At 40.4% G+C, this 27,269-nt stretch overlaps 2 protein-coding genes across 3 annotated transcripts in view; one reads left to right on the top strand and one right to left on the bottom strand.

Moving 5' to 3' along the window:
- LOC106086242 (uncharacterized) overlaps positions 1-27,269 on the top strand; it is a 33,540-nt gene that overhangs the window by 1,808 nt on the left and 4,463 nt on the right. Inside the window, exons 5-12 of one of the 2 annotated variants that reach the window (XM_013250824.2) lie at positions 49-653; positions 785-983; positions 1,065-1,213; positions 7,672-7,810; positions 12,005-12,211; positions 12,276-12,458; positions 12,530-12,679; positions 15,211-15,354. In XM_013250824.2, coding sequence (XP_013106278.2) covers positions 49-653; positions 785-983; positions 1,065-1,213; positions 7,672-7,810; positions 12,005-12,211; positions 12,276-12,458; positions 12,530-12,679; positions 15,211-15,354 — 1,776 coding nt within the window. Of the gene's footprint in view, positions 1-48; positions 654-784; positions 984-1,064; positions 1,214-7,650; positions 7,811-12,004; positions 12,212-12,275; positions 12,459-12,529; positions 12,680-15,210; positions 15,355-27,269 lie in introns of both variants that reach the window. The other variant, XM_013250823.2, reaches the window with a different exon arrangement.
- On the bottom strand, positions 20,156-25,871 carry LOC106086241 (kinase suppressor of Ras 2). The gene is made up of 2 exons (XM_013250822.2): positions 25,174-25,871; positions 20,156-24,589 (listed from the first exon to the last, which is right to left on the bottom strand). Exon 2 carries the CDS (start codon positions 24,535-24,537, stop codon positions 21,040-21,042), a length of 3,498 nt encoding a protein of 1,165 aa, XP_013106276.1. The 5' UTR covers positions 24,538-24,589; positions 25,174-25,871; the 3' UTR covers positions 20,156-21,039.

Raw genomic sequence — 27,269 nt, 5'->3', positions numbered from 1 at the left:
GGGAAAAATAGTAGCATTAATTTATTTTGGTATTTTCTTTTGTCACAGGCTTCGGAAAATCTGATTGAAGCTGAATCCAAAAAATCTAGTGAATTAGAAAGAATCGCTGCTTCTAAAGCTGCTGAAATTTCCAAATCGAAATCTCCAACCAAAGATAATGAAGCAAAATATGCTAAGCAGCCATCTACAACGTTGACATCTTCTTCACCTGCAGTGGTGGGGCAAAATGATGTGCCATCAACAAAATCGACAGCTAGTTTATCGCAAGTAACCAAAGATCAAGAAAAAACTCCAAAAATTCCTCAGGTTGCAGAACCATTATCTGAACCCACAAAGTCAATTCCAACAGACTCAATACCAAAAATAGAATCAGTCGATAAGACTGCAAGCAAAACAACAACTCCAGCCACAACTACAGCAGCAAGCAGCAACATTAACACACCAAAACCAACAGTGGCAACTACAACCGCATCTGTATCATCAGCAGGCATTACATCGTCGCCTTTAAAGGACAACACCAAAAGACCCAGTTTAAAACGTCACAAGGACAGCATCAAAGAATGTAAACCTCTTAACGTTTTGGTATACGCCGAGACGGCCACAGCTCGAGAAAGTGCCATTACCATATTGAAAGAAATTCTTGCCGAAAATACGTAAGTTGACGTCAGTTTTTTTTTGTATGATGGTGGGCCCATGTGTGTACTCTTATATGCACCACCATTAAATTTAGAATACGTATGTACGTACATACATTAGCTAATATTAAATTGATGTCATTTTGCAGTTACACCATTTACCCTATGACACAGCAGCAAGTTGAACAACAACATTGGCTCAATACCACAGCCCTGTTGGTAGTATGCGGCTCGGTGGTAAATTCAATGGGTGAACTTTTTGTCGATTATTTCTTGCATGGCGGCAAAGTGCTCTCATTGTGTTCCGATGTCTTGCACTTCATATTGCCCACATATCGAACAGCCGAGGTAAATAATTCCTATTGTTTACATAGGCTCATTTGCATGTGAGCGGTTATTTCAAAATGTACGATTTAAATCAATTTTTAGGTTCGTGAACATGAGCTGGTGCAATTTTCTTATGACAAATGGCAAAAGGTTAAAATGATGCATCACATATTTTGCTATCAACCCTCGCCGGTAAAGAAGAATTTCTCCACCGACAGTGATGATTCGGCCCATGCAACAAATCGTAAACCGTAAGTAATCACAGTTCTAGGAAAAGCAAAACGAAAACATTTTAAAGAACAATTCAAAACAAAAGGATAACACTATTCTGCAAAAAGGATACTTTTGTTTAATAAACTGCCTTGCCTAAATAGTAAAAATTATTCCAACAGAAATTCACAATTATTCATTTGAAGCTTTTTATTCGCATTGCAACTTTCTGCTTCTACAATTTCACAAGATCGCATACAAATGTACAGAAACCCCACAAATAGACATTAAAAGAGTTAAAAGTAGAATGTCTACAAGATACTGTGTACAGCTGTGTAGTTTAGAACAAAAGACTGGCAGTCGCAAAGAATGGAGTTCTCTCCAGTCATCCGACTAGGACTCCTAAGTAGCCCAGAACGTCGAAGAGGCATAGTGGAGACTGAAGTGAATGCAAATATGAATATTGTTGATCATCCATAATCCTATGGCTCCTCTCGGCTATTTCGAATGTCTCCAAATCCTTCTAGCTAGTAAAAACTCGCCTTGGCAACCTCATGCTTCCTCACCTCAAGGTTAGGTGATGTGTTGCTGCTCAGGAAATCGGGTCCCAGGTCCTTGCGGTCCCTGCAACCTAAAGCCGTAGCACATGCATATTCTTGTTGTCATCATGGACAACCTCTTAACTACCAAGGAACTCGCAGGAGTCGAGATTACTATATTCCTAGTATGGGCCACGTCCTAGGCATCTCGTGACCAAACTCATTTCTGGCCACCATTTAATGACCGGAGACGCAGCACAGGCTGAAAGATCTGATGATCGGTCCTTTGGATCAGAACGGGCTTGCCCACATATGGAGCGAACCTTGTCACATCCACATACAAATGTGGTTACAACAACAACAACTCGATATGACAAGGCAAGTTATTGGCGCCTTTAAATAACCAATGGCCATCCTGTTACCGAGGCGATCAGTCGTTTGGACCGGAATGAGCTTGCTCACCTACAGGTGCTTGTCGAGGATCGCCACCTCTACATGAAAATGTGGCTATAACAACCGTGAAGCCAAGACAATACGTCTACAACAATAACAACAGCTCTGAACATGATATGGAGATGATCCTTACATTTTCCAACAAAGCACGACCTCACATGATCTAATCATAACAGTTTAAGAGGGCAGACGCCCCTACCTCAATGACTTATTCAAATCGTTCCTAATTGCGAGGCAACCGCGAAAAAATGCTACACCTATCCAGGACCCTCTATGCCTCCTTAATTCTTAAGAACTTAATAAAGATCCCTGTATATCGTGGTTTTCAAATCTTCCTCTCCGGTAAGATGACTTCTAGGCTTAGGTTGTATGGAGAATTGTTGTTATTGAAGCCACACATTTGTGTATGGAGAGTCCACCGTAAAGATGAGTTCGCTCGGAGCCAGCTTAGTCCACTAGATACCCTACCCTAGTGTAGGGGAGAATGGTAGAAGAAGTGAGACCCTAGATCAGGCCCAGAGGGTAAAATGCATGCATGTGTACCCCCGGATGAGTTTCCTTGGTGCTTGAAAACCATTGGCCCTAGTCATCTTACGATATCATAAGAAGGAGACCCCCAGAATTTGCTTACAAGAGCACACACTTGGGATCGGACCTCAGTGTTTCAGCCTGTGTGGTGCTCACAGCTATTTCGTGCCGGGCGTCTAGGAAGCTGCCTAGATTAGTCACTGAGACGAGACTCACTCACGGCTCAGGGACTCCTGTGACCAAAGGACAGGGGAGAACGCTGGCTAGGCTTATCACCGAGACGAGATTCACTCACGGCGTGAACGTGGCATTAGGTCACCGGGACGCGGGTGTAGGCTGTTTTAACGAAAGCGTAATCATTGAATCAGGGAGTCTTGCGGCTGAAGGACAAGGTCAGATCGCTGGCTATACCAATCACCGAGACGTAATATACTCATCTAGTGGACGTACACTAGGTCAAGGGGCACGGTAGTAGGCGGTTGTAACGAGCGTGTGGTCAATGGCTCAGAGACTCCTGTTTCTGAGGGGCCAGAGCAATACACTAACTACGCAAATCACCGAGAAGTGATTAACCCATGGCGTATCGAGGCATTGGCCCAGTTGCTCCTGCGTCAACGAACAAAACACTGGCGGCACTAGTTAATGTAGGTAGGCTCTGATTGTCAGACTTAAAACTCTCTGCACTACTTTCACTTCCACTTGCCTTTTTAACGTCCCGGCTACGTTCATATGTGACTGTCCATTTTCCACTTCGTTCTACCTTTTATACCCTTCAGCATAAAGGGTGTTTACCATGTTCCTACGGTCAGTGTATAGTTGTTGCCCATGTTGGAAAATGTCGAGAACAACTCTTGTGTGGTCTTGCTATCTTCAAAGAGCGATAATCACATAAATAACCTAACTCTGCTTTGCGACAAAATGGACCAAGTGCGTTTTTATCGAAAATTTAAAGATGCTTTAAACTTAGTAAATGAATATAAATTTGCAGGTGAAAACGACCGTCTGGGAACTTCGTCGTTACAGTATAATGCCCGGTTATAGTTCATGTTAAAGCGCCCAGTCATCTCTTATCGAAAGCTAGAAACTTATTCCTCCTCCTTTAGGTCAGAGAGCTCTGGTTGTTCGGTATTCAAGTACAAGTTCCCAACTTGCCACCGATATCGCCATGGACAACAACTCTACTATGCTCAGTATCTCGACAAATGCCACGTATGCAAGACTGGAAATGGATTCGCCTGCGGAAGATGAATCCTTATCGGTATATACATCCGCCTTCTTATATCCAGGGATACCAGCTATATTTTGCAAATTTTGCATTTTTTTTAACATTCCACTAAGGAACAGGGACAGCTCAATGATCGACAGGAACAGCTCAATGATAATGGGGCCTCCTTTTTATAGTCGTGTCCGAACGGCATGCCGCAGTGCGACACCTCACAAGTATCTCACAATTGTTGCCAGCATTAGGAGGGGAAAACCACCGCTGAAAATTATTTCTGTTGGTCTCGCCAGGATTCGAACCCAGCGTCATAGGCGGACATGCTAACCTCTGCGATACGTCATAATACTGGAATTTATTTAGGGATTCTAAACATTCGGGTACTTATTTCGACGTCACAATCCTCGGATTCTTAGGCCTTGCGATTCGACATACCGTCCCTTCCAAGAATATAAAGCTGCTTCCTAAGTATTTGACCTTGTCAAATATCGAAATCATTCTCTTGAGGAAATGTGATGCTTCAAATTGACCCACCTTCGTCTTCCTCGTGTACAGACAGATTTCAGCCTTCTCTGGGTCAAAATTGAGACCTCTAGACCCTCCAAGACCCTTTCGGCACTTCTACATAGCTGATTCGGATTCTTTCTCCTTAGAAGTATTATAACATCGTAGCAGACGGGTCAAATCCTTCCTCAGTCAGCGTTCGTAATAATTTATTTATGGTGGTCACCCATAGAAATAATGGAGTCAATGCTGGGGAGAGTATGGGGCGATTCGTTGTATTGCTCTCTGCCTGTAGGTAAACTTTTCTCTATACTTATTAAACGTCGTAAGTTGCAGGAGGACTCTGGTAAAATTCCATACCCAACTATTAATTTTTTTAGGGATTTGTTTAGTCTCTTCATAGCTTCAAAATTATTGCCCCCATTCGAGCAGATTCCACTGTAAATAATAGCAAGTAAAAAGGCATAAGTTCGGCCGAGCCGAACTTTGGATACCCACCACCTCGGGTATATATTGAAACCACCTTTTGTCACAATCCGGTGAAAATTGGATAACTTATGCACCCAAATTTGGCACGGACATTGAGTGGTCTAAGTCACTGTTAAATTTTGTATCTCAAATGTCAAGCTTTTTATGGTCATCAGACCCTTTATCGGCAGATCGGTCTATATGGCAGCTATATTTAAATACAGTCCGATCTCAACCATATTAAGCTCGGATGTCACTGTTTCAAATTTCAACAAAATCGGGTAATAAATAAAGCTTTTTATGGTCTTCAGACCCTTTATCGGCATATCGGTCTATATGACAGTTATATCTAAATATATTACGATCTGAACCATATTTGGGTCAGATGTCGGGATGCTTTAAACTACTCACTGTTTAAAATTTCAGCGAAATCGGATAAAAAAAGTTTTTATGGGCATTAGACCCTTTATCGATAGATCGGTCTATATAGCAGCTATATCTAAATATAGTAGGATCTGAACCATATTTGGGTAAGATGTCGGGAAGCCTTAAACTACTCACTGTTTAAAATTTCAGCGAAATCGGATAAAAAATAATTTTTTTATGGGCATTAGACCCTTTGTCGGCAGATCGGTCTATATAGCAGCTCTATCTAAATATAGTCCGATCTGAATCCTATTTGTATCATATGTCGGGAAGCTTAAAATAACCCACTGTTTAAAATTTAACCGAAATCGGGTTTTAAATAAAGCTTTAATGGGCATCAGACCCTTTATCGGCAGATCGGTCTATATAGCAGCTATATCCAAATATAGTCCGATCTAAACCATATTTATGTCGGATGTCGGGAGGCTTGAAATAGCCCACTGTTTCAAATTTCGGCGTAATCTTGCAATAAATAAGGCTTTTATGGCCTCAGACCTTTTATCGGCAATGCGTCTATATGGCAGCTATATCTAAATACAGTTCGATCTCAACCATATTAAGCTCGGATATCGGGAGGCTCAAAATAACTCACTGTTTCAAACTTCAGCGAAATCGGGTAATAAATAAAGCTTTTATGGGCTTTAGATCAATTATCGGCAGATCGATCTAAATCACAGCTATATCTAAATATAGTCCGGTCTGAACCATATTTAGGTCGGATATTGGGAGGCCTAAAACTACTCACTGTTTCAAATTTCAGCGAAATCGGCTAAAAAACAAAGCTTTTATGGGCTTCAGACCCTTTATCGGTAGTCGGTCTATCTAGCAGCTATATCCACATAAAGTCCGATCTAAACCTTATTTAGTTCAGATGTCGGAAGGCTTAAAATAACTCACTGTTGCAAATTTCAGCGAATTTCGGGTTATAAATAAAGCTTTTATGGGCTTCAAACCCTTTATCGGCAGATCGGTTTATATGACAGCTATATCTTAATATAGTCCGATTTGAATCCTATTTGGGTCAGATGTCGCGAAGCCTTAAACTACTCACTGTTTCAAATTTCAGCGAAATCGGATAAAAAATAAAACATTTGTGGGCATTATACCCACTATATAGACCATCGGCAGATCGGTCTATATAGCAGCTATATCGAAATATGGTCCGATTTAGCCCGTTCAAGAACTTAACCAGCATGCATCAAAAAGACGTATCCGTGCCAAAATTCAGCTCGATATCTCATTTTTTGAAGGCTTTAGAGTGATTACAACAGACGGATGGACGGACACAGACATCGTTAAATCTTTAGTCGGAAATCGATATTTCGATGTCTTGCAAACGGAATGACTAAATGAATATACCCCCTATCCTACGGTGGTGGGTTTCAAAATAACTACCCCATCTTAGAAAATCTAAAAATAGAAACATTCCTCTCATTTACGCCCAGAACCAAAATTGAATTATTTTTTTGTAGCATAGTGTTATCTCGACAATCAATAAAAAAAAATTCCACCAACTATTTGGTTTGTATTAGAGCAAATTTTGGAAATTTTGTAAATAATTTTGATGTTTAGTTTTTTTTCCTAAAAAAGAAAAAAAAACCCCAACACTTTTTTTCCCCAAAAGAAGAGAAATTCAAACAAAACAATAGCACACTACACTACAACTCGGCAAAACAAATACGAATTTATTTCTCTCCATCCATGCACAGCATGTACGGTTTGAGTTTTTGCTTTCTATTGTTTATTTTTTTCGAACTTTTTTTGAGAATATTGTGGCCTGTTTAAGTATTTAATTTTTTTCAAAATTTTTATCAAATTTATCAGTTTGTTTTTCACGATTTTTTTTCAAATAGAATATGTAGCTTCGTTCCTTTGAGACATATCTTAAAACTCTGATTTTCTTTGGGTTTCTTTTTTTACTACTTTTGTCATTTTTCCCAAAAAAAAAACTTTAAACTTTTGTGTCATATGCCATATACTTTTGTCCATACATCCAAAAAAAAATCGTTGTCTTCTAAAAAAAAATAACTAAAATACTCTACTAACCGCCAACAACAAAAACATACAACAAACATACATACATGCATTGCTTGCTCCACGTTCGCCATGGCTGTATGTGTTTTTTTTCCAACTCTATAAATGTATGTATGAATATTTGTAAATTTTCTCATAAAAATTAAAAAAAAAAATACTAAAAACCCTAAAATTCAATTATGCGTACGTACGTGCCTGTATGTATGTGTGTGTGCGAAATTGTAAAAATTCCATAAAACCAAATTGCCAAAACCAAAAAAAAAAAAAATGAAACCCCCCACATACAACAATGCACGAAAACGCTTAGAGCTCTAGTGTGTCTACCAAGGTCCGTTGAACTGAAGGATTTGAAAGGCCATCTTCACCGACTCGATGTCAAAGTTCTGGGCACCGAAGAAACCTGGAATACGCCCAGTCTTTTATTGGCACACAATCAAAAAAGTGGAGGATCTGCTGTATTTTCTCAGGTAGGTTTATTTTATATTTTTATGAAAAACAAATTAAATACAAAATAAGCTTAAAAATTAAATAAGGGGGACCCTCCTGCGTCTAGGTGGCGCTTTTCCTCCTAAAGATTCGTCATATGGGTTTTTTGACCCATTATGACAATATGGGACTCAAATGAAAGGTATTGAGAGTAGAAAACGAATTTGATATCCAATTTTGGAGCCAAGTGTTTTGGGGTACACCGTAAAGCATTCCCGTAAACTTAACTTGATTTCCGTTGGGAATAAAGAACGAATTTGATATCTATTTTAGTGCAAAGTGCCGCCCCAGCTCCAAAAAACCCTCCAAACGGTTCATATTTACCGGGCATGGCAATATGGGGCTCATAAGGAAGAATATTACCACCAGGAACCGAGAAAGGGCAAATTCCCACACATCAAATCACGATTAAAGTATAAACTCAATGATAAGGGACCTTTTTTATGGCCGAGTCCGAACGGCGTCCCACAGTGCGACTCCTCTTAGGGGAAAATTTTCTAAATGACCATGCACGGCATTGTACCTCGCAAATGTCGCCAACATTAAGAGGGGATAAACACCGCTTTGTCCGATGTTCTCGCCAGGATTCGAACGCGTTTAGCGCCATAGGCTGCAATGGCACGAATTCGATATCCGCATTCAGGGCGAAGTGTACTAAAAAGATATAAGAGAGATAAAGAAGGCGCAGCGGAGCGGGCCCGATTCGGCTAGTTATATATAAAACAAGTAAAAGCATGCTAAGTTCGGCCTCTACCAAGGATCGCATTTGTTCAGTTCTTTTCCCGGTGTCTCTTTTTAGGCAAACAAAGGAAAGTAAAGGATAAAATCATCTAGAGTCTCAAGATATCAAGACCCCAGATCGGTTTATATGACAGCTATATCAGGTTATGGACCGATTTCAGACAAGAATATATACACCTAATGGGGTCTGAGACGAATATTTCGAGGAGTTACAAACATACCCTCCACCATCCTATTGTATGTTTGTGACCACTCCGACTTCTCCCGTGCAACAGCCGGGATGTGTATATTTCTTGCAATTGAATTGCAATGGTCTCCGAACCAAGAACGACGAAATAGTAGATTTTATGAGTTGGAAGAACAAATTGGTTGCAGCGATCCAGAAGACAAAGCTGATCAACACCTGCAGCCTGCACAGTTGTCACGGCTACAATATGCTCGTGCAGTTTAGACCAATCTACATGAAATGTGTGGGGATAGCAGGATACGAAACTTATATAAAAATTTTGGGTCAAGTCCAAGAAGAGCCGTCCCACGCCAAAAACCATCCCTAAACGGAGATGTAGAACGATTGGGACAATATAAGACTCAAACTCAAAAGGTACTTGAAAACAGAACACGAAGCTTATAAAAATTTTGTGTCTATTTTTAAGCGGGTGTCCCCATTCCAAAATGATGCCCCAAATGGATATGTACACGGAACGGGACAAATAGAGACTCAAACGAAAGTTATTTCAGTGTAAAATACGAAACTTACATAAGAATTTGGGTAAATTTCCGGGGTAAATATGGGATTCTAATGAGAGATATTTGAGAGTTAAACAAGAAAATTTATTATTTTCGAATTTGGACCATGACAAGTGGGGGCTGAAAACACTTAAGAGTGTAGCGAAGCAAACCAGGCCAGCTAGTCTTATATATAAAAATGCATTTGTGCTTGTTTATTCCGTATAGACTCAAAAACGGCTGAACCGATTATCTTGAAATTTTCACACACATAATTTTTTGACATCAGGAGGGGGCGGACCCTCCCCATTACCCCTAAAGTACTACCCAAAAATAAAAGTGGACCGATCGGGACAAAATGGGATTCAAATGAAAGGTATTCAGGAGTAGAGTAAGTAAGTAAGCGCCCCAACCCCAAAATACCCTAAACTAGGTTTATTGGACGAGCATGACAATATGGGACTCAAATGAAACGGAGTTTATTACGAATATAGTCAGGAAGAAGGAAAAGCTTTTAAAAATTTGTTCGTATTGGAAGAGGGCGTACCCTCCCCCGTTACACCAAAAACACCAACCAAAATCATAAGTGGACCGATGAGGACAATATGAATATCAAATGAAAGGTATTGAAGAGTAGAATACGGTATTAAAAATTGGGTCCAAGTACCCAAGAAGTTGCCCTAACCCCAAAACTTTTAAAGCAGACAAATTGAACTTCCATATCAATATGGGGCTCAAATTAAAGATATTCGGAAGTATATTACGAATCCGGCATATAAAGTCAGATCGAATCGTAGGGACTCACCCCACCCCCCAAAAATGCCCCAAATGAGCATATGACCCATTATGTCTATATGAGACTCGGTTTGTTTGTTAGTTCCGTAGAATCAAAAAAGGGAAACATAGGTTATATGGGTTTTAGCTATCGAATGGTGGACAAAAACGCCACCCCAAACTAAAAGTTGACTTATAGTACAATATGGGTATCAAATGAAAGGTATTGGAAACTAAAAAATGAATATTGTATTTAATTTTGGGTCCAATTACCCGGCGGGCCGCCCCAACCCCAAAACTCCTCTAAACAGATATATTCGACGTTCCTATCAATATGGGACGGAAATGAAAAGTTTTCGGTATTAGATTACAAATAAGGCATAAAAAATTAGGTCCAAGTAAAGGGGGGTATGCCCACCTCCAAATACCCCCAAATGAGCATATCAGCCGACCATGGCTATAGTGGATTCAAATGAAACATATTTGGGAATAGATTAAAAATATTACATTAAAATTTGCGTTCAAGTCTAGGTGGCGCTTTTCCTCCTAAAAATAGGTAGGAGTAGAAAACGAATTTGATATCCAATTTTGGGGGTACGCCCTAAATCACCCTCAAACTGAACTTTATTTCCGATTATAGCATATGGAGCTCAAATCAACGGTATTTGGGAGTATATAACGAATTTGATATCTATTTTCAGGGCAAAGTGCCGGTTGCCGCCCAGCCCCAAAACACTCTCCACACGGTTCATACTTACCGACCATGACAATGTGGCACTCTAAAGGGATTTGGGAGTGGACACGAATTTGAAATCCATATTTGAGTCGAAATATCTCCCCTAAAAAGAACTTCTCATTACCCTAATTTCAAAAATACCAGATCTCGGAGATTGGTAATGTGATTCGCTCGAAATTTTTAACACTCTAACAGTCACCAAAAAAAAACCTGGTTTTTATTTTTGGGGACGGGTGCCGCCCAAAACCCGCCAAATGGATATATAGACCAATCACGACAATATAGAGCCATTTGTTTGGGGAGCCGCCTCACCCCAAAACACCTCCCTGTTATATAAAAGCTATTTGGGGTGGAAATTTATTGATTATCGGGAAACTTATATTCATATTCGGGACTAAGACCCTGGGGTCCAACCCATCGTCAAACACAACTGATTTACCAATCATGCCATTATGGGACTCATGTGAAATGTTTCTAAAAGTAGAGCACGATTCTTATATTTACTTTAATGGCCAAGTGACCTCCTCCGAAATACCCCCTAAACCCGAAATATTTACCAATAAGGTAAATGGGACTAAAAAAAGCATTTGGGAGTAGAGTAATAATTTGCCCAGGAACCGAGCAGGGCGTGCTGCAGTACGACACCTCTTTGAGGAGAATTTTTTACATGACCATGCCTGGCATAGTACCTCGCAAATGTCGCCAGCATTAAGAGGAAATAATCACCGTTTTAAATTTTGTCCGAGGTTCCGCCAGGATTCGAACGCAAGCGTTCGGCGTCATAGGCGGACATAGGATAAAGTAGCGAGAATTCGATATTCACATTCAGGGCGAAGTGTCCCCACCCTTAAAAGATATTAGAGAGTTAAAGAAGTCGCAGCGGATCGGGTCCTGTCCAGCTAGTTTTCTTTAAAAATAAAATAAAACCTTTTACAAAATGTGTGTCAAAACAAAATGTCGAAAATTTTTCCGTGACAAAAAATTTCCAATGGCTTATTAAGAAACAGCAAGCAAAATTTCCTATACACCCTAAATTTATACAAAAATATCGAAAAAAATTATCTTTAAAATGAAATTTTTCAGAAAATTTAATTTGAAAACTTTCGATTCAAAATCATTTACCTCATATTATTGATGTTAATTACAAAGCTTCTATGGATAACTTTAGAAAACCCCAATAATTTTCTTTTCTATTTAGGTTCATTTGGAAATAAGCCCCAGCGAATTTGAATCGGATGAAGCGAAATATTCCATTCTCAAACAAAACGATAAGATACGGCATGAAATATTTTCCGATTTGCTGAAGAATCACTTAAGTTTAAGTGTCAAATCGGAGAAAGTCAATGCAAATGGTTCCGGCCCAAAATGTGTGTTCAAGAAAGCCTACTTCTTGGGCAAACATGAGGTATAATTTTTTTTTTATATTTTTTCTACGTATATGTATAAATCTTTGCTTTTCAATTTCACAGGCCAAATTTGAACTTTTAGGAAAGCTAAAGGATAAATGTGATGGCGATAATGTCATTGCTACACCAAATTTAATGATTAAATTTTGCGGTCCAGACGATAAACTGCCCAATGTCAATTCCAATATTCTTCCCATACTTATACATTCCTGTCCCGAAGACTTTTCCACTGTGGATTATTTTGATGTAGGTCCCTTGAATGAGAAAATTTTACAAAAAAATTGCATTTTCTTTACTTTTGTTCTTTACATTTGCAGAATCTTAAGACTCGTTATGTGGGACGTTTAGTCATCTATGCCCCAGTTGTTAGTAGTTCACAACATGTCGTTGCCGACTTGGAACTTAGCAATGGCATTGCAGTAATTCCGCGCCAGCAAACGGATGGAGTAGGTCGCAGCAATAATCAGGTGAGTTTTAAAAGAACGTTTTATTTTTATTTACTCAAATAACAAAATTTAATAACACTAAGCCAAAGCCTAGCTACACTGCCTTTAGGTTTGTTTATACTAAGCCTAAGCCTATTTGCCCTCCCTAAATGTTTGTTTGCGGTTTTAGGTTAGGCTAGGTTAAGTGGCAGTCTGCCATCAGACTCACTTAGACGTTTTCCTCCATTGTGATATCACAGGAACAGAAGAAAGAAGATGCCTTCTAGTTCCTACCATTGAACAATCCAGATCGCTTTAAAAAGCCCAATAACTTGCGAATGCTCACATCCGTTAAATCAGACAGGTTCTCAAAGAAATGAGAACCTAATGTGGAACTCCTTCTGACTGCTAGTTCGGGACACACACACAGAAGGTGTTCTATAGTTTCTTCTTCTTCAATGTCCTCACAGCTTCTGCAAAAGTCGTTGCTAGCAACCTTCAGTCTGTCAGGATGTTTTCCGATTAGACAGTGACCTGTCATGACGGACAGTGGCTGAGATGTCTGTTCTAGCCAATGACAGCAAAGCGGTAGACCTCTTCAAGTCTAGATTAGGCCACATAGTTTTGGAATGCTCACAGCCCCCTCTTTGTGACCATCTATCATTCGTTTTCCTTCAGCCCTGGCCTGAACACCTAGCTTACATGACGCTAGAGGCACACCCACAGATTCCACTATTCCTGGAATGTGAAGAGTAGTTCCTAGTCTCGCAAGCTCGTCCGCTTTACAATTCCCTGGGATTTCGCTGTGGCCCGGCACCCAGAACAGGTGAATTTAGAACTGTTCAGCCATCTCGTTGAGAGATCTGCGACAGTCGAGGGCGCTTTTTGTGTTCAGAAATACTTTCTCCAGGGATTTAATGGCTGTCTGAGAAGATATTTATGCCAATCGTCGTAATGACATTATATCTTAGCCATTCCATCACTTCCTTAATTGCAAGGATCTCCGCTTGATACACACTGCAGTCGGGTAACTTTTTCGTATATAGTATATCTATTAGACTGCTGGAAATCTTTCCCCTAACCGCAATTGCAGCAAATCAGCAGCATCCCACTTTTACACCTTTTTCTTCCATAGACAAAAATATATTGGCTATATTGGCTAGCTATATTCCTAAGTAGAGGAGACAGTATACCTCCTTGAGGTGTTCCTCTGCTGACCCACCATTTTAGATCCACAGATCCCAAGCCTGCCGTAATGCATCTTTTAGTAAGTAAGTTATTAATAAACTTTCTTTGATTTGATGCCTAGAAACTCCAACTACTTCGTGATTGACGTCGGTTTTACATTATTGAAAGCACCTTCAATGAAAGAAATGCTACGGGCGATTTCCAGGAATCTTTGCCCTAACATATGTTTCTACCAACCTCTCAAGAGTCTTTAGCATAAAAGATGGCAGACTAATAGGACGAAAATATTTCGTCTTCGTGTAATAGGTTTTCCTGCTTTCGGAATGAAAATGACCTTTGTGTCCCTCCATCCCACAGGTTGTTGTTGTTTTTTGTAGCAGAGTGTTATACACTGAGGCGGCAGCCCTTGCCGATGAAGAACTCCATCGAGTCAATCCGGTGCGTACAACCGGCTGCCATGGGATTGAATGAAAAAGGCCTTCATGTCCCTGTATCCCACAGGTATATATGACATGCTAATGCAAGCAGAGTATATCACCCTAAGCCAGGGAATCAGCCTATTAGACACAGCTTGTAATTCCACCGGTGATACATCATCAGGGCCGGGCGACTTATAGGAGTCGAAACTTCTTATCGCCCAAAGGATTTTAGGCTCAGACACATTTTCCGACGAATGCATATCAGAGATAACCTCTTCTGGCGCCACATTGTACTTTGGAGAATTTAAGACACAGCTTGTAACTCCACCGGTGATACGTCATCAGGATACATTTCCCGGGAAATGTTTATCAACGAGTAGTGTTTCCTCACTAGACATTATCCATACATTCTGTGACTTCTGAATATACCCCACCGTAATAAGTCCCGAGAACAGGATCTTCCTTAGTCTAGAGGCCTTAGATGTATCCTCCATAGAGCCATAGAGAATTTTACCCAGGATTCGTTCTGAGCCTTTCTCAGCTCGCCCTCACATTTTCTTAGCTTAGTCTTATTGATGTCCTAATCTTGTGGTGCTCTTGTGGCTTTTGCTCTGTTGAAGAGTTTTCTGCAGTCCTTCTTTAGACCAACCAGGTCTGGGGTCCACCGAGGCGGTCGCTGTTTGCCTCTTGGCTTGGCACTAGTACATGCTGACACAATCGAGTCATTCAGGGCCTTCGTGATCCGCTTGACCACTGTGTCTATATCCTCCGTAGTTTTCACTTCCTTTTTTGGTCTAGAAGGGATAGACATAAAGAATTTGTGCCGCAATTTATCCCAATCCTCTCTTCCGTTTAGCCGAGGGCCACTTTTGCATTATTTTCTCCAAGGCTGAAACTATTTAATCTAACGATGATCAGATGATTGGTATTTTATCTATACATGTTTTTTCTCTTATATTTTTTTAGTGGCTTAGCCCTTTAGGATGTGTTATGTATTCCATTCAACTTCATGTATCGTTGAACAGTCCATTGGGCAAACGTTTGCCACTGTTGCAACATGTGATTGGTGCAGCTATGGTCAATACTTTAAAAGGCCATGACCAGTACAAGGTAAGTGATTTCCGTTTCAATCAAAGATTTATAATACTGGTTGCCCAAAAAGTAATTGCGGATTTTTCATATAGTCGGCGTTGACAAATTTTTTCACAGCTTGTGACTCTGTAATTGCATTCTTTCTTCTTTAGAAAAAAAGTGTAAAAAAAGTATATTTGATTAAAGTTCATTCTAAGTTTTATTAAAAATGCATTTACTTTCTTTTAAAAAATCCGCAATTACTTTTTGGGCAACCCAATACAATGTGAGCAACTGAAAAATACACATACCAATAGACATTTTAACAAGGTCCATACTGTTAACATGTTAAATGAAAAAAATATACAGACATTAAATTCTTGTCCTTGAGTACCCATCACAATGCACTGTAAAAAAAACAATACAAGTTGTAAGACATGTTTTGCGAATGGGTAAATCCTTGGACTCATCGAAAGCATATTTTGATTGATTAATAAACGTCATAAGTATTAAGTATACATACCAAATTTCAGCTAAATCGAAAATAAATTGAGACCTCAGGTGGACTCTTATTAGTAAAATTCACCTATGGTTTATTCAAGTGGCCATATCAATTGTTGATCCTTATAAAAGTTTGAGGTGTAGCGTTAGCAGCTCACCCTTTTAGAAAGCAACAAGATAAGAAGTATTTATAACAGCAAACCCCACTATGCCTTTGGTGTTTTTCCGGCCAATGATAGATTTGTTTGAAATTCGCATAAAAGCAAAGGCAAGTAACGTGTAACGCAGCATGGAACCAAACATGGGTAAGCTACAATAGAAAGCAGTGGTTGACTTAACTCGACTAACTCAATTAGATAAAGATTGCGCTACTTGTCCCGATAATGCGAGTACTACTGAACAATGTATTGTTCATAGTTTGGAAAGCGATGCAATAATTATACTTCGATGCCAGAAGCCCCCCCTTTAGAACCAACCCATGGTACCATCAAAATTACCATAGTGATATTGAACCGAAGAAGACGGCATTTGGAAAAAAAACCGTTGTTGTTGTAGCAGTTTTTGGAGTTCTATCTTTCGTCTGCTTGATTCTGTTGAGTGTCATGACTCAGGAACTCTGCGACTAAGATGGGGTGCGTCCACAGGGATCTGGGTCTGAGTCGAGCGGGTCTAGATGGGCAGTTAAACAGGTGACGTGTATCGTACGGTCCCTGGTTACAATAGGGACACACGTTGAGGCGGGTGTATCTGCCGTATCGTAATTGAGCCAGAACTGCTCTGGTTTGCTTGGGGAGGTCAATTTATTCAGGTGCAATGGGTGGCGGTCGTTCTCCAAGGACCAAATTCACTCGGAAACTATTCAACGCAATGGCTACCGCGTCTGCATGAATGTTGTCTAAACCGGGGGGTTATCTTTTGCAGCGCTTAACCTCACGCTCTAGATCATGTACCTTAAGGCTTCAGGGCGGTAGATATCTATCCAAAAGATGATGATTTGGATGGTCTGGCGCTGCATAACTTACCATATACCGGCCAATTGCTTTGTATGTGGTCAACCAGGATTCTTTGTCTGCACCCCAAGTGCTGCCAGCAAATTGCTGTGGCATGTGGGAAAAATGTGTACGAGCTGTCAAATGTGACGCCAAGTATTTTGGGATTCTTGATGGTCGGAATCATTTCTCCATTGACCATCACAGTCAGTACTTGTAGTGAACAATGTGGCTGAAGATTTGGTGGCAAATATCTTCAGACTTCTGGCAGCGAAATATGAATCAAGTTCGTTGAGGTAGACGTTCAACCTATCGCAGATGTTAACAATGGGTGGGGGCCTGATGCCATGATCGTACAATCGTCCGCATATGATATGATCTCTATGCCGTCTGGAGGGTGTGCAATGGAGGATAATAAAACACAATTCATGGTTAAAGTCGAAAGTTAATGTTAACACCTTCTTACTAAAGTTTATGGCTGACTCCCGTATAGTTGCTAATTTAGAGAACGTCCGGCAAGTCACTGGTTACACTTTATACTCACCGAACGATAATGGCTTTTTTGGCAAACAGCACCATAGACCGGTCTTTCTTTCGGTATTGTATCACCGTTTGAATTACAAGCTATGTCTAATAGACTGGTTCCCAGGCTAAGGGAGATATAATCCGCTTGTATCAGAATGTCATATATACCTGTGGGATCCGAAAGCACAAAACCCTACCACACGAAGGCGAAAAGTTTTTTCTTATTAGTCTGTCATACTTTGTGTTGATAGAAACATATCTTAGGAAAAGATCCCTGGAGCAGCAGCATGCATATAGTAAAGGCTAATCCACTGAAACAGCCATTCACGACCTAGACGGCTACATAGAGGATTCTCTCGCTGTCAAGGAATATACAATGTAAATGTAAAACCGACCTCAATCATGAAGGAGTTGCAGTTTCTAGGCATCAACTCTACCGTAAGAAAGTTTATTAATAACTTACTTACTAAAAGATGCATTACGGCAGGCTTGGGATCTGTGGATCTAAAAAAATGGGTCAGCAGAGGAACAACTCAAGGAGATGTACTGTCTCCTTTACTTTGGAATATAGCCATTAACAATCTATTATTGTCTCTGGAAGAAAAAGGTGTAAAAGTGGTCACGTATGCTGGTGACGTTGTATATCTAAGAGATATACTTCTGGAAGCTCTACGAGCAACATTTGCTGTTGCTTAAGAAAAAGGTCTAGGAATAAATCCGAGCAAGACAGAAGTTCTTTTCAGCGCGAGATACAAGTTGCCTACAGTGGGACCTTTCTCCTTGGGTGGAGAACAGAAAGCGCAGAATACCTGGGTGTTTTGCTGGACAGGGAATAGAACTTCAAATCTAACATTTTGGAAAGGGCAAGAAAGGCAACTCTAGCCCTATACACCTGCAAGAGAGCCTTTGTCAAAATTTTGGTGGTTAAGACCGCGTGTCATGCATTGGGTATATACTGCAGTTGTCAGACCTATAATGCTATATGGTGTTGTGGTCTGGTGGACGGCGCTTCAAATGTTCACCTACCGCTCAATATTTAACCGGATCCAAAGGATGGTTTGTTTGTGCATCACAGCCGCACTGAGGATGACACCTTCGGATGCACTGAATTTAATGCTTCATCTTATGCCTCTGGACATTGTGGCTACCCAAATTGCAGCGACCACTGCCGTGAGGTTAAGGGAGCTTTCTCATTGGTCATGTCGCGGCTACGGACACTGTGTTATCCTTGATACAATATCCGATGTTCCAGGCAGTGTGGATTACACCCTACCTGAGCCGCTTTTTGATAAAAAGTACTGTGCCACTATTCCTGATAGAACCGATTGGAACTACGATATCCCTGGTATCAGAAGTTACATAGACTTCTATACGGATGATTCCAAAATAAACGACAAGGTGGGTTTTGGGGTGTACTCTAACGCTCTAGAACTGGTCATATCGAAAAGGTTACCCGACCACTTCAGTGTGTATCAAGCGGAGAAAGTGATGGAATGACTAAGATATAATGTCATTGCGACGATTGGCAAAAATATCTCCTCAGACAGCCATTAAATCCCTGGAGAAAGTATTTCTGAACTCAAAAACCGTTCTCGACTGTCGCAGGTATCTCAACGAGATGGCTGAACAGTTCAAAATTCACCTGTTCTGGGCGCCGGGTCACAGAGATATCCCAGGGAATTGTAAAGCAAATGAGCTTGGGAGACTAGGAACTACCCTACACATTCCAGGGATACGGGAATCTGTGGGTATGCCTCTAACGACATGTAAGCTAAGTTTTCAGGATCAGGTCCGAAGGACAACGAATGATAGATTGTCACAAAGAGGGGGCTGTGAGCATTGCAAAACTATGTGGCCTAATCTAGACTTGAAGAGGTCTACTGTTTTGCTGTGATTGGCTAGAACAGACGTCTCAGGCATTATGTCCGTCATGACTGGTCACTGTCTAATCGGAAAACATGCTGACAGGCTGGACGGTGCCAGCAACGACTTTTGCAAAAGCTGTGAGGACATCGAAGAAGAAGGGAATATAAAACACCTTCTGTGTGTGTCCCGCACTAGCAGTCAGAAGGGGTTCCATTTTAGGTTCTCATTTCTTTGAGAACCTGTCTGATTTAGCGGATGTGAACATTCGCAAGTTAGTGGGCTTTTTAAAGCGATCTGGATGGTTCAACGGTAGGAACTAGAAGGCATCTTCCTTCTTCTGTTCCTATGGTATCACAATGGCAGAGGCCACCGTAGCGCAAAGGTTAACATGTCCGCCTGGGTTCGAATCCTGGCGAGACCATCAGAAAAATTTTTCAGCTGTGGTTTTCCCCTCCTAATGCTGGCAACATTTGAGAGGTACTGTGCCATGTAAAAACATCTCTCCAAAGAGGTGTCACACTGCGGCACGCCGTTCGGACTCGTTCATAAAAAGGAGGCCCCTTATCATTGAGCTTAAACTGGAATCGGACTGCACTCATTGATATGTGAGAAGTATGCCCCTGTTCTATAGTGCAATGTTCCTGGGCAATATTTGCATTTTGAGTCTGAGGGCAGACTGCCACTTAAACCTAACCTAAACTAACCTTCGGTCCTGGCACCGACCAGAAGTACCTCACCCTAGACAAAAAAAGTCGAAGCTTTTACCCTTAGGCGACAACTCCTGGTCGATAAGAAATCCATCGGTGTAATCCAGTACATAGAATCCGATGACATTTGATTGTTGTCCAAACTGGTAGCAGTGGCTTTTTTGGCTCATTTGATATTTAACAAAAAGTTTGTCTTGCAGCTGTTAGCTATCCCAACTACTTCGTTGCCTTTTAAATAAAATATCCAACGGGTTTCTTTAATGGTGTAGTAATGTCATAATCTTTACTTTATTCTTTTTTTTTATTATATAGTATATTTGTCGGTATTTGTTACATTATTTTTAATGTAAATAGAATTTCACTTCTTTAGAGGTTGTTCTGTTACTGTTTATCATCTTTTGTTTTTGTTTTGTTTGCGTCTTGTCTTTTAACTTAAAATATTATAATAATAATAATCATAATCATAGTAATATTACATTTGTTGTGGTGGGGAGGGGGGAGTGAGAGGGGGACGAAGGGTTGGTTTTTGTTTGTTGTGGTTTTTTACTTAAAGCATATTAGAGAATAATTTTACTCATATGATTGTGTGTGTTGTGTGGTGATTTAGTTTTGTGTGGGTGTATGTGTTTGTGTGTGTATTTTAATGAGGTTTCTAACTCGAGAGATATATTTACAATCAGTGTAGTGTCTTCGTAAAGTGTTTTCATTTTTTCATAATTGTTGTTCTTCATATGTTTGTTTTTGTTTTTGTTTTTTCTTTTTTTTTTTTTGCTAAAAGAATTATGAGAGAAGTATGTACGGTTTCTTTAGTTTCGTTAGCATGCAATTTCTAGGGTGTCGCAAGAGGAATGCCTTTTCTGGAAAAACTCCTTCGAAAGTTTCGTTTTTCACTTAACTTGTTCTGTTCTCTAGTGTTGATTTGTTTTTATGTTTGTAGGTTTTTTTGTTTTCTCTTCTATAATTATGCTTGCTTTAAATAAATATATTTACATTTATTACTCATATATGTGGATATTTTTGTTGTTGCTTATTAAATTGTTTACTTGTTTGCTTGCCTTGCTGAAGCAATTCAATCTCACTTGGGGGGGGGGGGGGTTGTTGAGGGTTGTTTTATATTTATAGGTGTGCACTGCCTCTTAAAATATAGCTTCTGCTGAGCGTGACAACTGTACGGGATGAGACGGTGATCGGGCCAGGCGTTTCTTAGGTAGTCGTTCGAATAATGTTAGTAGCTTGGGAAAGTCCGGTCGATCGTCGATGGTGAAGTGCCAACACAGCATAAGTATGTCCTTTACATCCCTTGAGGTTTGTAAATTTGCCAGAGTCTGTTTCATGCCTCGCCCTACTTGCCATATAATGGATTCAGGTGGTTGCGATTTGAAGGGAAATTCGCCGCACAGCAACTCATACCATACCGTGCCAAACGAGTAGACATCGGAGGCAGCGGTGAAGGGAAGTATCTCATCTGTAGGCTTGCAGGGCATTAGACAACGCATCAATTCGGGCGCCAAGTAACACAGCCAACCTAGAGGCACACCCAGACCTTTATCACAGTATAGAAGTTTTGTAGAACTAAACAGGCCAAAATCGGTTATGATCACTTTGCCATTCTCCAAGAATATATTCTTGGTCCTCAAATCCTTGTGTATAATGCCACGGGCATGCAAATAGCCCATGCCTTGGGTAATTTGCTGCGCTATCAAAGTGGTCTTGTTGATGACAAACTTCTCACGCCGTGCATGTATATGCGTGTACAGGGTGTTACCCTTGCAGAGAGATGTCACTATGGCCAGATAGGGAGGACTCATGCAAGCACCCATAAAAAGCACCAGATTCTCATGACGAGTCTTTTTGAAGTTTGCCACTTCGGCCTTGAAGGCTTCCATTATCTTTTCATCATACAAATAGTCCTCCTTGAGCAGTTTTACCGCCACTGAACCATGCCACATGGCACGATGTACAGTGCCAAAACGACCTTGTCCAATTATCTCCAACATTTTCAAATCGTCATAGGGTATATCCCACTCCTTGTGCGACAATGAATTTTGCCGAGGCCAATTTCCTGAATCCCCATCTTCGGTTGAATCCAAACGGACGGGTGTTCGATCTGAATCGGTTGAAGCGGAAGTACTGCCCGATAGCGATACAGTTTTGTCGCTATCATTTGACTTGTGTGTATCGGATAGTTCTGTGAAATTACCTCGTTTATCTACTCCGGCTGAGCTGAGTTTGCGTGGAAAGAATGTGGCCGGTCCGGTGGCAACAATATTATTGGCCGCATATGCCGAAATGTTGCTACCATGGGTTGCCGTGCTCGATGGTGAAGCTGAGACATTAGAACCCATGTTGTTGCTGTTGTTGAGAGCAGCTGACATTTGCTGGGAGGCATTGGCATTGTGGCTAGAAATCAAGGCTTCATTGCTGTTGTTTCGCGAACGTTGATGACTAACACCACCACCACCACCACCACCGCTGTCGGCCAATACCTCATGATTCGGCGAGGAGGTGTTGTTAGCATTTTGAGCGGATAAAATCGTCTCCGTCGTAGCCACAGCTGGATTGTTACAGTTAGATGTTATGGTCACATCGGGAAAATTAAATTGACTTGCGTTCTTATGGGATGAGGGAGTAGATAACATATTAGAGCTGGTGCTGGAGCCCCCGGCCGAAGAACTCATTATAGTTGTGGCCTGCATGTCATTCGATGATGTATTATATTGATGATTGAAAAGAGCAGGACTCGAAGGACTTGAGCTATTGCAGCTGGATCCAGGTGAACTGCTATCGGCATGACCTGTACTACCTGGTCCAGTGCCGGAGCTGGCATTGGAGCCAAGTTTCTGGTGTCGGCCGGTGGTCAAACCTTTGCGTGCTTTTCCTAAACTACCATGGCTTTGATTAGGCGATTGCGTATTATAAATGGGAGGTGTATGGGTTAGTTGATATCCAGCGGGATCCTTGATGGCATTCTTGAATTCATCTATGAATTCTGGTGGTAAGCAACAAGAAGGTGGCACATCCGGCTCACAAACTTTATGGCAACGGTATTTACAATCTTTGCATTTGCGACCTATGAACATGGGCTTCTGACACAAATCACAAGTGGCCATTTTAACAAACATGGTAAAACGATGGGCTATGTTATGGCTCATGCTAATGTTTACTATCGGAGTGCAGGGTGACAGAGGAACTTGCAGGCTATTGTTGTTGCTGCTGTTGTTCGAAGATTCAACGAAAATGTCGGAACTTGCAGACGAGTGACTGTCGGGACTGGGATCAGTATTAAGTCTGGATCTGGTAGACGAACCTCCGCCCAGTCCCTGACCTGGGGCATTATGTTTCATCGAATTGTTGGTCATTGTGGGCGAACTGATTATGGTGGATACAATTGAAAGCGAAGAATCCTTGAACTGCGACTCATTTGATTTGGACTTGGACAAAGGAATAGGTATGTGATCCTGTTGATGGTAATAACCTGTGTTGGCACCACCAGCATTGTGTAAAGTTGCTGCATGGGTAGGCGTCAGCGGTTGAGTGTTGTTCAATGAAGTCATGTGTTTTTTCATGGGCGGTGGTGTACCGGCAATTTTCACTTTTTGCGGTGTCCCATTTAAGCTGCCTCCACCAAATACTGAGGTCGATATGGAAAACGGGGAATTGGGAGGAGATGGCGTGAGCGTTAGGGTCAGCGCCGAATTCTGACTGCTTTGGGTGGAACTATCCTGTTCGGTGAGCGAATTGTTGACCGATGTTGTTGAAGACTTATAAGCCTGCGAATCACTCGTGAGAGATTGTCGACTGGATTGTATTTGTTGTTGTTGTTGCTGTTGTTGTTTCTGCTGTTGTTGTTGTTTGTGCTGTGCTTCTTTCATGATATTGCGATGTGTACGGGGCGAAGCAGTAATCCCGATATTACCCACACTGCCGCGGTGATGACGATCCCACGAGTCCCAAAACAATTGCTCTATCAATTGCTCATTGGTTTCCTTGTCGCTTTTTTGATTTTCCATTCCCTGTTGCTGGTGGACATCACTCGCAGGTTTCGCCAGTAGTTCTTTGCATTTTCTTAAATTCTGCATGGCCTTGGTTAGCCTTCGCAATTCTTCCTCGCGATGGCTTGGATTATGTTGCAATAGTTCTTTTAATTCCGCATCGTCTAATTCTAGAATTTGTTCCAAAGTAGATAGCCTGGTTAGGCAGACATTCAGCGTTTCCTGACTGAGGCCAACCACCCTCAGCCATTGGCGCAATTCATTGCCCGAGGTATGCGGCAGACCACTGGCCGGCAGCCGTTCATTTAGTCTTCCCTTAGTCAGCAACAGTTCCGAAAACATACGCAACAACTTTGTCTCCAAGCTACGTATCTCCCTTTGCGTCAGCAATGTGCTGGTCAAGCACTGTGTACGCAAACCTTCCAAACGATTTGCCGAACAATCAATCATATCCTGTATGACATCCAAGTCATTGGCTGGCAAAGACGATGCAGATGCTGAGTGTGGACTTGGATGTGGGCTACGCACCGGTGTTGAGTGCGTCGATGCTGATTGATGCAATGTATGCGAGGACGATATCATAATGGGTGTGGGATTAGTGGGTGTCATTGTTTTGGTTGGTGTCGTTGTGGCACTATTCATTATGGTGGTGGTCGTGGTAATGTCATAGGTGATGAAAGCTCAAAGGATGCCCCTGTGGAGAAAGGAGACAAAAAAAACATAGAAAAAGTTAAAAGTTATGAGGAATGTTTTTCGTTAATATCCCTAAACATTTCTCTGATAGTCCACATCTATTGCAAATTCCTTTAAACATTTTCAAATTCAAGGTCCTAACATTGAAATCCACAGCAAAGGGCCACAGCAATGTTCATGACTACCTTCTGTCTGGGGGAAAACAAGTGCTGTTGTGTTCGTTGTTATTGTTGCCTCTCTGTGGCCCTCATAATTTTGTCATCTCACTTAATGTAAAGCATTTGTTGTAGTAGCAGCACTCAATAGTTTAAGACAGCATTTAGTGCATGCATGTATGTGCATTGAGTTTGCTTTGCTATAGAACCCTAAGACCATGATTATGATAACGATGGTAAAATTAAATCTTGACACATCCATTGACTAAAATATTTCTTTTTTTATTATTATTAATTAGTCACACATCATCGTAAGACATGAACCTAAATATGGAAATTGAAAACTTGTTCCAGAAAAGGATTTGGGAAGTTTTTTTTTTTTCTTCTTTTCATAATTATAAAACAACAATATTTATATATATGCAGCTACCTTTTTGTTTTAATGCATGGAATTTATTCTTTTGTTGTCCATTAAAGGACAATAATGGGGGAAAAATATTCCCCTTGTATTTTTTTGGTTTTCAAGACCTTTTCTGGCCACTGCCTGTCGGTGCTTCTTTTCTGTTGACTTCTTTTTTATGTGTGTTGCCTTATTACGAGACGGCGACGACGACGACAACAATGATAACTGCGGCTACGGTATAGGTAACAACAACGGGGGTGGGGTGGTGGCTGGTCGTTGCGTAGTATTGGGGCAGAGCACCGTCTTATTTATTCTTATTAATTAAACAAATTTAAATCATTATTTAGTAATTTTTTCATTGGCTTTTTCATTTTCGTTGCAATCCCTATTATCCACACATACACTTTTTTACATTTTTAATTTCTTTTTTTGCCATTAACATTAACAATTTGCAAAATTTTGTCGCAAATAAATTTTTTCGTCCCTTCTTTTTTTATTCACTTTGTGTGTGCATGATTTTTCGGACTGGTGGTGGCGGTCTGGGGTTTCTTTTATGCTTTATTTGTTTTGTTATGGTTGCACATTTGTCTTGCTTTATGTTATACTTTTTTATTATTCTATATTTACATAATTAACTATATATTTTTTGTTTTTTATCGTATGTTTTTTGTTAAAATTAGTTTTTTTACTGTCAGAACAGACTAGGGATCTATAAGTCGACTTACGACTAATCGACTTTCCGTGTAAAAAAGTCGAAGTCTACTCACAAAGCAGCGCAAAATCGAGTAATCGATTTTCAAATAGGCAAATCTGTAATCGGCCAGGGATGGTAGATTTAATCACATTAATTTCTTGTTTATCCTATACAGTCCAAATTTAAATATACAGTCCAAGCACAGAATGGGTTCATTGAAAGTATTATTGGGTTGCCCAAAAAGTAATTGCGGATTTTTCATATAGTCGGCGTTGACAAATTTTTTCACAGCTTGTGACTCTGTAATTGCATTCTTTCTTCTGTCAGTTATCAGCTGCTACTTTTAGCTTGCTTTAGAAAAAAATGTAAAAAAGTATATTTGATTAAAGTTCATTCTAAGTTTTATTAAAAAAGCATTTACTTTCTTTTAAAAAATCCGCAATTACTTTTTGGGCAACCCAATAGAATTAGATTTAGATAACCATGATCAGTATGTGAGATATCAATGACATTTAAAACGGTCTTATACATATATAAAATAAAAATGTAACTTAAAATTTAATTGACCAACATTTTATGTGACATTAACAATTAGATTATTGAAAAAAAAAAATAAAACAATAAGAAATAAAAATAATAAGATAATTAAAAAAATATTGTAGTAATTATCCCATGGCGAAACAAAGGTGGTCTCATTTGTGCAATAGCCACAAATCAAATGGTCCAATCCGCCATCTTGCCGTCCAAGATGGATATAAAAAGGGGGTCTCACGCGAACAGCTGTTAGTAGCCGGCTAGGTATGACGGTATTAAGACGACAGATTTTAATTTGCAATCTCTTTTTGTTATCTTCTTCCTCGCATATTCTCTGCTCATGTACGCACATCTATACACACACGCACACAATTTTTTTCTTTTTGTGTTTTGGCGAAACGTCGATCAGATTGATGACAACATGGCGGATTGCACCATATGATTTGTGGTTGTTGTACAAATGAGACCACCTTTAATTGTTTCGCCATGCTTGCCATCAAGCTGACCGACGTTTTGCCACACAAAACATTTGTGTGAGCGTGTGTATACTTGAGCGTACATGAGAAGATAATATGCGAGAAAGAAGCCGAGTGTGTTCTGAAACTCATTTTAGATAGTGAAACGAAAACTTTTGAGTTGTTCCGTGGCTCTTTTCTCCCCTGAAAAATGTTTTTGTTTAGTATTAAGCTGAGTATTCTGTTCAGCTTTTCAGGCATAATGCTGTCAAACTCCATACAAAAAACGTCGGTGAAACGCTGGAGGAAATACGATGAAAAAATAGTACTCTGTTTATAGTGAGGAAATTGACAAAAATAAATTTTAGTGGCCACACTTGACATCATTGTCGGCATCATTTTGTTTTATTGGTTTCAATGGTTCGTTTTTTCGTTTTTTA

Source organism: Stomoxys calcitrans, chromosome 2 (assembly GCF_963082655.1).
Source record: "Stomoxys calcitrans chromosome 2, idStoCalc2.1, whole genome shotgun sequence".
Lineage (NCBI taxonomy): Eukaryota > Metazoa > Arthropoda > Insecta > Diptera > Muscidae > Stomoxys > Stomoxys calcitrans.
The sequence above is the reverse complement of the archived record's forward strand: the minus strand, read 5'-3'. Positions and strand labels throughout refer to the sequence as shown.